Raw genomic sequence first — 12009 nt, 5'->3', positions numbered from 1 at the left:
TTGATCTAAAAGAAATGGGTATACGACATACGCTCCACCCCATAGAGGTTAATGGAAAGATAGAGCTACCCCCAGCTTGCTATACACTGTCAAATGATGAGAAAAGGGCCATATGCTTATGGCTAAAAAATCTTAAATTTCTAGATGGCTATTCTACAAATTTATCTCGATGTGTGAATATTGAGGAGAGAAAAATTTCTGGTATGAAGACTCATGATTGCCATGTTTTCCTAGAAAGATTACTCCCACTTGCAGTGCGTGACTTTTTACCTAAAAACGTATCTGATGCTTTGACTGAGTTAAGTAACTTTTTCAAAGAATTGTGTTCTAAAGTGTTACGAGTGGATGATTTGGATCGTCTTGAAACCCAAATTGCAATAACCCTCTGTAAATTAGAACAAATTTTTCCACCTTCTTTCTTTGATGTAATGGTTCACTTGGCCATTCACCTATCTTGGGAAGCTAAAGTTGCAGGTCCAGTGCAATACAGATGGATGTATCCAGTTGAGAGGTAAAGTTTACAAAATTTCATTATAATCTAAATTACAATTGCACACTAGTATTTTATTTTTGATAAAATTTCATATTATGCCTTCAAATATAGGTATTTGCGCAAGCTTAAGAATTATGTCCGTAATAAGGCACACGCAAAAGGGTCTATTGCAGAAAAGTATTTAGCAGATGAATGTCTAACATTTTGTTCTCGCTATTTACATGGAATAAAAACCAAATTTAATCGGGTAGAGCGAAATTATGATGGAGGTACTTCCGCATGTGCAAATACCTCTCAATTGTCCATATTCTCAACACCTGGACGACATTTAGGGAAAGCAATAAGGTGTGAGTTGAATGATGATCTTCACAATGCAGCAACATTTTATGTTCTTCAAAATTGTGTCGACGCTGACCGATTTGTTGAGTAAGATGATCTTCACAAAAATTACTTTTTTGATATTCTCATGATATGATATTAAAACTGATTAGAATATTTAACTGTGTGCAGAGAACATAAGAACATCTTTACAAATGCAGGTGTTCTTGACATTGATAGGGTGCATAAACAAGAATTTATTGTGTGGTTCGAAAAAAGAGTAAGATAGTAGTTTATTTTGAAAATGTATGTTTGTTTATATTTTAATTACTACAACTTGAGTTTAACCTTATTTAGGTTTTATTGTAGATCACCGACTTATATAATACAAGGCAAGTTGATGGGCATATGCTTTCATTAGCTCGGGGTCCTAAGAAAAGGGCTGTTTTTTTATCGTGGTTACAATGTTAATGGGTTTAGATTTCATACAAATCAATGTGATGAAAGTAAAAGAACACAAAATAATGGAGTTATGGTGAGAGGGGAGGATCAAAGTTGCAATGTGCCTTATTATGGACAACTAACAGACATTGTTGAACTTCAATATACTGAAGGGAACAAAGTTGTGTTGTTTAAATGTGATTGGTATGATGTATCTCATGAAGGAATTGGTTATAAGAGAGATCGGCACGGAACCACTATTGTTAATACATCACGAAAGTTGAAAACTGTAGAGCCGTTTGTATTAGCAAGTCAAGCAACTCAAGTTTACTATGTTGATGGAATAAAAGATCCCACATGGAATGTTGTGATTGAAACCAAACCACGAAACCTTTATGAAATGCCATCAGATGAAGAAGAGCCATACCAAGAAGAAGACAGTTTACATTGTAATGCAAATGTGCTGCAAGAAGAAAATGAGGATGATGATATAGATTGGAGAAGGAGTGGTGTTGAGAATATGATAATCGAGTGATTTCAAAGGCTTACAGCCTCAACTCCATCACCGTATTTGGCTTCATCTAGATTAGTTATCCATGTGCTTAATACTAAGGATGCTTATTGAAATAGAAATTTAGTCACAGACAAGGTACGGCCAGTTATCTCTCTTGCTCTCTTTCTTAATTCTCTAAGGTTATTACCCTAGTATAGAATGCTCTCATTAACCCCATTGAGTTTAATATGTGATTATACTATCTATTTTTATTCTGTCTGAGCTTGAACCATGACTTGCCAGGTCATTTGCTCAGTTATCCCATTCATATCACTAAAAAAGGAGAGGTTAAAGTGCTACCTGAGACAGAATTCTCCCTAGACACAAAGGCTAAAGTTCTTGGATCCAAGTCTAAATTACTGCCTCCAATTCTCACCACTTAATTGCCTTGTACTAATTTTAAAACTGGGCTTTTTTTTTTTTTTTTTTTGTTTATATTATTTCCCAGTACTGAGTGATTGGCATTCCCTAATTGCTATATGTGTTGTGGATATGTAAATTACATTTTCTCTGTAGTCTAGTTCACGCAACTTTCCAAAGAAGTGATCATGTAGTTCTTGTAGAGGTTAATTACACAGATAGAAAATGATGGATAAATTAGAAGTTCAAAGTCAAGCTGAGTCCAAAGGTTTCAAAGAATTTGAGCAAACCATCTATAAGTTGGTGGCCTAATTGAAAACCAGAGATGAAAAACAAGATATTATGAATTTTAATAGGCATAATTTTGAATACAAATTTCCTATCATTTTATGTTTCACCAATCATTATATTCTTGGAATTTTAAAATAACTCTTATCTCCAAAGAAAATTAATAATTTCATGATTATTTGCGAAGGCTAATTGTGGCCCTCACAAATAATTTAGTATTAGTGAGGGTATATTTTTAACTCACACAAAAAATAAACTTTTTGTAAGGAATTTTTATTGTCCCTCGGAAATAATTTGGTGGGAACATTTCCCTCCAAAATTTTTTACATTTTAATAATTATTTGTGAAGTTTAATCTTAGCCCTCGCAAATAATTTAGTATTAGTGACGGTATTTTTTTCAACCGTCACAAATAATACACTTTTTGCGAGAGGTTTTAATTGTCCCTCGCAAATAATATGGAGGGAAAATTTCCCTCCAAAATATTAGCATTTGTGACGGCTATAACACATAATTGCGACGGTTTTTTTTGTTGGTCACAAATATTTCACATTTTAGCAAGTATTTGCGATGACTTTATTTTGCCATCACAAATAAGATTTTTTGAGAGGGCTTTTTGGGTCCGTCATAAATTTTTGGTCGCTAATAGGCATTTTTTTTGTAGTGACAGATGCTGAGTTGGTATTACTGAAATGTGGTATACTTTCTTCTAATTAGGGACTTTCTACAAGCACGTTACAATTAATGTAAAAAATAGGAAGATTCCAACATTATTATAGAGATCTCCCTAATTCTGCCAAGTCATTAGTTCATGTTCCTACATTATAAATAAAAATCACTATTTATTCTCTCTAACAAGAGGAGTCGTCCCTCCCCTTCTATGGGAGTGAATAATTTCTTAGCTACCTCTTTAGTAGCTTCGATCAATCAAAACTTAAGTTCGACCAATCAAATTGTGTATTTAAAGAATTAGAAATTCAGCCCATCAAATAATTAGGGTTTCATGTTTATTTCACTCAATATATAAAGAAAACCCTAAGACACTTTTTTTTTTTTTTTTTTTTTTTAAAGTCTTTAGAGTTGCTCATTTAAGATCTAAAAGATTTTGGCCCTACTGCTCTTTCAACTCGCTATCGATGACTTTGAATTGGAGGATTCAAGTTGCTGCACTCTAGCTATCATGTGTACTGGATTCAAATCTTCTATGGGACATTAAAATCATAGATTGTAGGTTCATGTTGAAGCAAATTGCTATCAGAGACATTTGTGAGATTTAGAGTTCAGTTCAGTAACTATATTTAGATTTACAAATAATAGAGTTATTCATATTGTAAATCTCTATCTTATAGCGAATTTGTTCACCCAGGGTTGATATGGTCAAGTAGGGATGGACCCAAGTGAGGCCCAAGGGGTACCAAGCCCCCCTGGGTTCAATATTTTTTTAGTTATTATATATTTCATTTTTGTAGTTGGGCTTCCTTCCAAAATCTTAGGCCCCCCTTTTCCTCAATAAGCCTAGCTAGCCTCACTTAAATAGCAACTATCCACCCCAAAAAAAATAAAAACATTCATAATGGTGATTGTATTTTAGCCAAAAAAAAAAAAAACTATTTTACCACTAAAGAACCAAAAATCATGTGTTATGAGAGAAATTAAAGCTAAATTTTTTGCAACTACAGTAAACTGGTATAATAATACCAGTTGACTGTAACAAGTTGTTAAAAATAAAATAAAATATTTTATTAAGATTATATCTTTTTCTTCATTTAAAAAACTAAAATTCTCTCTCTTCCTTTATTATTTTAATGAGTTGTTTATAATATTTTAAATTAAGTGATAAAAAAAAATAGAACATTTGATATTGGGTGTATTGTAAAGTGAGGTGGTAAAATAAATAAAGTAACTTTTTGAGGTGCTAGAAACTAAAATTTTTGGCACCACCACTGTAAATTCTCTAACTTTAATAAAAAAAAAAAAAAAAAACCTAGTCAGCCTAGTATTAAAAAAAAAACATTATTTTGTTTTTGATTTTATCTTTGTCGGTAAATGATTGCATGTTAACGTGTTTAGAAACAACGATTTTGTGTATTTATAAAATTTTAATACTATATTGATGCATATTTGGAGTTTTCTTTTTATTTATACTCCAGGCCCCACTAGCTTAAAATCCTAGGCCCGTCCCTAATCAAGTCCTCCCATGTTTTCTTGTGAAACAATTTTTTTCATTGGTTTCTTGAGTCGTTATATCTTATGTCTTTTAAATTTCCACACTTGCATGATGTTGATAGTTATGTGTTTAACCTAGTGCTTCCATAATTCACTTAATTATTTAGTTGGCTTTAAAACTTATTAAATACAGTGTTTTGACATGGGTTTAAAGCTAGCAATAATTAAGCTCCTACCCATTCGGGTTAGGTCTTTTGAATTAAGTATGTTCCTATATATTTTATTAATTATTCAATTAGTCTCCACAAGGTGTCATTTCCCCAACAGCCAAATCATTAGTTTATGCTCCTAAACTATAAATAAATGCGGCTATAGGGAATTTAAAAAAAAAAAAAAAAAAACCTATAGCCGCATTTTAAAAACGCGGCTATAGATTGTAGGTCTATAGTTGTGTTTTGTAAACATGGCTAAAATAACTCCTATCTACGTTTGTAAAAACGTGGATATAGACTTGTTGGTCTATTGTCATGGTGTATAGACCACACTTAAAAATGCGTCTATAGAAAATGCAGCTATAGGACAAATGGACCTATAGCCACATTTTTAAGAGCTACAACCATGTTTAAAAAACGTGACTATAGACCAATTTTTTGTAGTGACATATGTCTTCATCACATGATTGATCTAAAGCCCTAGGAAATAATTAAATTATCCACAGCACATCTAACCTTATCTTGATCCTTGAAAAAAAGAAAAAATAAAAGAAAAAGAAAAAGAAAAAGAAAAGAAAGAAGAAGATAAGATAAGGGGAGTGGCTCACATTTGATTCAATAGTGATACAAATTTTCAACGACATTACCCAATCTCTCTCTCTCTCTCTCTCTCTCTCTATTCCAAATTACTCACTCCATTTTTATTCCCTGCGCCTCTCAAATTATTTCTTTTTATGTTCCATAGAATGATGCCAAGGATCTGGTCCACCAGGACTAACTCGATTAGACTCATACATTTGTCTCTTTTTTGTCACCTTTAACTCCAATCTCTTATGGAAAAAAGCTTTAGCACCCACGAGCATTGTCTGCAATGATTTGCTTGGAATATTCCATGCATCAACAAATGGATTGAGATGGCGAGCTTCAGACCTGCTTGTAAATATGAGGAAGACCAATATAAGGTAAGCCCATAACATCAACTTAGCCATATTTCTCTCAAGATTTCTTCAAGAGCCGTTGAGGTTTTAAGGTCGAAGTAGGATATATATAGATAAGCCATTTCTCACAATATTAAGTTTACATTTTCATATTATAATCACACCTGAAGACCCAATCCAATGCTTTTCTTCCTATGTTGTTATTCTGTTATCTAATTGCACCTGGCAAACTTTGCCTTGTATATTAGTAAAATTAAAAACCAAAAAAAAGAATTTGATTTATTTAAGATCAGTTCTGACTTCTGAGAGCTATTCTCATGAATTAATATATCAACAAAGAAAGCACCGGGCTCTTGAATCTTAATTCTCAAATGGTATTGTTATAGTGCTTTCAACTTTGGAAAACAAAGTGGAATCTAAAGGTAGCATTCCCGGATCCCTATCCGCCATAGGTGGAGGGAAGCAATAGCCCTATCAGAAATTCTCGGACCAGGCATGCGTAGATTAAACTTTTCAACAAAAGGAAAAAAAGTTCTCTAGTTACTTTCTATTTTTGGCTTTTACCTCATGCTTCGTGATTATTTTATTATTATTTTAATATATCTTCTTGTATTTCACTTCATGAGAATATGCAGGCAGCAGGCATGCATGTAGGCTTGTTTCTATTGGTAATTTTATAAGTGACAAATGAAATGGTTTGAACCTACTCAATTCCACTTGTTATTTCAATCTTCCAGATTATTTAGTCAAATCGTCCAGTAACTAAGAAAAATAATGCATAACTTTTCACCCACATTCATCTCAACATTCAATTGCAGAGTCCTAATTAAGAGGCTTGTGGGTTTGGCCTACATATGAAGAGGTTTGTTACTGGAGCACGTGAGTGAACCCTGTAGACTAAACAACTAGCTAGGTTAGTGGAAAAGGATTCGAAGAATCTTTGCAAACATTTGGTAGCCAGGGATTTGCTGCTGAATATTTTGATGTGTGGGCGGCGTTGGTTATAAGTCAAATTGTAATACACAAGCATGCGTGCTTATCGCATGCTTATAAATAGGGGAGGGGTGTTAAAAGTTTTACTTTATATATATAATATAGGTTCAATTTAAGTAACACTAACTAATAACTTGTTATAAAATTTATATTTTGAGAATCTCACTGTTAAATTATATGATCTATATGTTTTTAACATGTATGCTAATTTTCATGTCAATCGGATGTAATTTACCTTTCGATCTATAAACACATTTTTTATGCGTTATTTTAAACTACAAAAACTAGAATTTAAGCAATTAATTGATAACATGGTTATTGATCTTTGATTATCTTTAAATTTTGCAAGCATAGAAAATAGATGAAAATAATATAATCTAATGGTGGATTTATTAAAATTCGCATCCAATTAAAAAATATTAAATAGTGTAACATTGCTTAAAGTTATACTATGTGTAACTTAAATCCAACCCTATATATATATATATATATATATATATATATATATATATGCATGTTTTTATTATTATTTTTATTATTTTTTATTTCAAGAATGACCATGTATGTAGTCGTTTGTGATGTATTTTGAACTTGTTTCTTTTATGGCCATTTACTCGCATATAACTAGGTGTGTGCATGAAGGATAAGTGTAAGGACTGTCTTTTATGTTTGAAAAAAAAAAATCTATGTAATTGGAGAAGCCTAGAAATAATTTAATAGAGAAAAAGAAGAAAATTACAGCTCGTTTTCTCTCCCTTGTTCAGAAAATACTTATTGTTCTCTTAGAAAAAATTAGTCATTGATAGCCAAATATTAAAAGAAACTTATCAAAATCATTGTTCCCTTTTATTCAAAAACCAACATAGTGGTATCAGAGCTTAGTTTGACAGCAAAACAAGCTAGCAATGAAGATTTTTTCATGTTTTTATTATTATTATTATTATTATTATTATTATTATTTATTTTTTTAAGAATGACCATGTACGTAGTCGTTTGTGTTGTGATGGGAAAATAAGCCCTAACGGAAGCAACAGCAATGGTAAGTCCAAGCAACCAAAATATGTGAGCCCAACTACCTTCATCTCCTGTTTTCGATCGATGGGGAAAAAGTATCATTTTTTGGTTTGTGAAGATGAAAATCAATTTTCTTTCACATGAGCGTTGGGAGTATATAGAAGATGGGTACGAAGAACAAGAGGATGAGGCAACCTTATCCAATGCTCCAAAAAAAAAAAAAAAAAAAAAGAAGAAGAAGAAGAAGAAGAAAGAATTGAAGGAGCGTAAGAAGAAAGATGAAAAAGCTCTTAAGTTTTTTTTGTGGGGGAAAAAGCTCTTAAGTTGATTCAACAAGAGGTAACCGACATGATTTTCCTAAGAGTAAAAGAGCCACCATATTGTTTCTTAATAGTCCAACAGTTATTGACATATACTCAATCTTATAGTAGCCAAATAAAAATATTATTTTAATTTATTAGGTATTTTGCAATCACAAAATACACGTAATGTGTTTTTTCATTTATTGAGGATATTATTATATTATTGTTCACATTCTATTCCATCTCTTTTGTTAGGTTCTAAATATTTAGGATTAAATGTTTAGATTCTTATTTTGTGTATGTTGGCAAACCGAAAATAAAAACATGTCTAGATTAGGTGTTAGACATTGCTCAAGATTGTACAAATCAAGATACAAGAACATTCAAGTTACAAAAGGGAGAATTCAAGTTATGTGAAGCTCAACCAATTGAAAATTCGACTCAACCGAGCGAAAATCGTAGAAAAGTAAACTCTATGCCTAAGCCCATGAAAACATTTAGGGTTTCAATCCAACACTTCTATGTATATAAGAAAAACTCTAACTACGTATTGAAAGCTCTTGAAAGACTTGTGAGTTACTCAGTGGTGGAGCTAAGAATTTATATTAGAGGGGGCCATATATAATTTTTTTTTTTTTTTTTTTTTTTGTGTATGAAATGTAAAATAGTAATGTCCAATACTTCGTAACTGAATATGTATAAACAAAAGTATATTTAATTAAAATTAAACAATCATGAGACAAAATTGACAAAATGATTTAATATCTTTAATCAACTATAAAATGAAAAAAGTCGCAAAACATACAAAAACATAAAAGTTAAACATCTTGGTTCAAAACTGTAACCTACGTTCTTTAAGAGATCTAAAGTCATCAAGTATTGAGTCAATAGTGAAGTTTTCAGCAATTTCCTTTTTAATGTAGACAGCTAGTTATTTAAGAGAAACTCGTCCTCGATTTTGTTGCGTAGTCTTATTTTAACAATTTTCATAGCTGAAAAGGCAAGTTCACCAGTTGCTGTGGACACTAGAAGAGTCAAAACAAGGAATCAATCGATCAATAAGAGGATATACCTGTGAATTTTCTGTCTCTACTAACCTTTGACATAATTCTGCCATAGATGACAAATTATGTAACTTCGAATGATTTTGCACATCATGCTCAAATAGCTTCAATTGAGTTTTCAAACTAGTCCTATCATGCATAGAAAAATCAAGAGGATAATATTTCTCAACAAGATGAGATATATCATCCACATTAAAGAATTTGTAAGAATCCTTTGGATCCAAAGTAGAGCAAAGTGTCAAGAGTTCTATTGGTCATTCACCAAACCTACTGTCAAGCTCTTGCAATTGAACACTATTGTAGCATTAAATATATCAAAATGATAATGATGTCCACTATAACATGATTCCTTTTCTTACAACTTCTACCTTCAGGAAATCGAGCACTTAGATTTGGAATATCAATTTCAAATATTTTGGAGAATCCTATGACATTCTCAAGAAAATTATCCCAGCCATCTATTCTCAAATTTTGGAAGAGTGCCTTTGTTGTTGAAACTAAATTTTAGGCATTTGAGATGTCTTGAGATTTCTGCTGCAAATCTTGACAAAGATCATCAATAATACCCATGATTTCCTTCACTAGATGTAAACTAAATATAAACTCAAATGAATTAATCATTTTATTAGCTACATTTGCATTTCCACGTTGCAAGTAGGTGGACCTGTCTCCCTTTATATTTTCAAGCACCAAACAAGTTGGACCAAACATCCTCATTAGGCTACAAATGGAATTAAAATGAAACCCCCAATGAGAATCACTAGCCCGTTTTAGAGTCCCAATTTGGTTTGCTCTTGTTCCTATTTCAAGTTCATCAATAGCTAACATTCTAGCAATTTCTGCAGCTTGAGCAGCTCTTAGTTCAACATTATGTTTACATGAAGAACCAACAATAGTGATAGTGAAATTTAAATTTAAGAAGGATTCATGGATAGGGATTACCTTTCTTGATGCAGCAACTAATGCTAATTGTAACCGATGAGAAAAGCAAAGCACATAATATGCATAAGGACAATAATTAAGAACTAAGGCTTGCAATCCTTTCCATTTACCACACATGTTTCTAGCACCATCATATCCTTGTCCATGAATATTTTGAATGTCAAGACAGTGACAAGAAAGAATAGCATATATTTCGTTCTTCAGGGTCAATGCAGCAGTGTCTTTAACATGAGAAAGATCAAAGAAGCGTTCTTGTATAAAGCCATCATTGTCAACAAGAGCCAGTTGCTCTCTCTTTGACTCATCATGTGACTCATCAACAATGATACAAAATTTGGAATCCCCAATGTCTTCACAAATCTTACTTCGCACTTTACTTGCAATACATGTAGAATCTCCTTGTGAATTGTAGGTGAGGTGTACTTAGCAGATTTAGGAGCATTTTCCCAAACAACTTGTGCAACCTTATCATTATAAGATGCCAAAATTCTAATCATCTCAAGGAAATTTCCCTCGGTTTTTTGATTGTGGGGTTTCATCATGACCTCTAAAAGGACACCCTTGAAAGGTGAGCCACTGAATAGTATCAGCAGAAGTTTTCACCCGCAGTCGATTATTTAGAATTTGATCAAAACTCTACACATTCATCACTATATTTATATGCATTGATTCATTCAATAGATCGTCACAATATTTCACGACATTGTTGTGGAGTGAGCAAGGATCCTCCCCAACATGATTCAAAAAGGCACAATTCTTTCCATTATTGACTTTTTTCCAATTTCTAAATCCTGTGAAAGTAAATGCATCACAGCCAAGGTGTCTACTTCTTTTCATGGTAAAGAGATAACATGACAGACAGTATGTAGCATCTTTAGTAATACTCTAGCCAAGAAGATAATTGAGTGAACCAAGAAGCTTGAAAGTGACGAGGATGCTTTTCTCTAGAAAATGGATAGTTTGAAAGACGGATTTGATATGGTTTATCTTTTAAATAAGCATGTCTAACTTCATCATGTATATTGGATGGATAGTTACACATTTCAGTGTGCTCTCCTGGATCTCGTTTTAAAATTCTAACATCAATTTCATTGGAACTAGGTGGTGAAAATTTTAAATGAATTTTTTCAAGTTCCACTTCCACCACTAACGGTCTAGAAGGATGTTTTTCGGGATCAATCCTTGGAGATTTGGAAGGATGCTCATTGGAAGTTGACGCTTCAACATTAGAACCAAAAAGTGTACTATTTTCTGAATTACCTTCTTCACTTTTTGAAGAATGAGTCATTAGTCCTAAACTTGCCCATGACCTAGATTTATCAAATTAAATTATCACTCATTAAATAAAATGACTGAGATTTAAAAAAATATACTAATAAAATACTTATAGTCCAAAGATTGCTAAATAAAAAACAAACATTCAAATGTCAATACATAATATATATATATATATATATATAATAAAAAACAACTAAATACATGTGTATATATTGTTTATAATATATTGATTTTTATAATAATATATAATATATAATATATAATATATTATAAGGAATTTAAAAAAGAAAGCAATGAAAAGAAAAATAAAAATACTTGGAAAGTGTTAAAAACTTACGGGTCAGCCGATCTTAGGGGAATAGACAAAGCACTACACACTACACAAGCACGGAAGCTTCACAAATTGAGTCACATATTGAGGGTCCCACGGCAATGAGTCACTAACAAAGGGACAAACTTGAGTCATTGTTTCTTGTCTAAATTGAACACATACTCACATAGTACACTACACTACTGCAAAACTTTTACTACACTACTACAACACTTTTACTTTTAAACAAAGGGATGAAAAGCAAAGAACTGAAATCTAAAAAGATAAAAAGAAAGAAAGAAGGAGAAGGCAAAGGTAGTGGGGAGAAGAAGGCAAAG

At 32.2% G+C, this 12009-nt stretch overlaps 1 protein-coding gene across 1 annotated transcript; it reads right to left on the bottom strand.

Moving 5' to 3' along the window:
- Window positions 1–9645: 9645 nt before the first annotated feature.
- LOC126728277 (uncharacterized) lies at window positions 9646–11371 on the bottom strand. Its single transcript, XM_050434130.1, has 3 exons — window positions 11235–11371; window positions 10461–10659; window positions 9646–10377 (listed from the first exon to the last, which is right to left on the bottom strand). The coding sequence occupies exons 1-3, from the start codon at window positions 11369–11371 to the stop codon at window positions 9646–9648; spliced, it is 1068 nt and encodes a 355-aa protein (XP_050290087.1).
- Window positions 11372–12009: the final 638 nt, after the last annotated feature.

The sequence above is a fragment of the Quercus robur genome, chromosome 5 (genome assembly GCF_932294415.1).
Source record: "Quercus robur chromosome 5, dhQueRobu3.1, whole genome shotgun sequence".
Taxonomy (NCBI): Eukaryota; Viridiplantae; Streptophyta; class Magnoliopsida; order Fagales; family Fagaceae; genus Quercus; species Quercus robur.
This window is presented reverse-complemented; position numbering and strand designations above follow the sequence as displayed.

Excerpts from the sequence above, each read along its gene's own strand:
- LOC126728277 (XM_050434130.1), bottom strand. The coding sequence starts at position 11,371 with ATGACTCATTCTTCAAAAAGTGAAGAAGGTAATTCAGAAAATAGTACA. Across the intron at positions 10,660-11,234 it reads GAAAAACATCCTTCTAGACC|TGGCTCACCTTTCAAGGGTG; the intron begins GTTAGTGGTGGA and ends GATACTATTCAG. Across the intron at positions 10,378-10,460 it reads AGATTCTACATGTATTGCAA|AGAGAGCAACTGGCTCTTGT; the intron begins GTAAAGTGCGAA and ends GATGAGTCAAAG.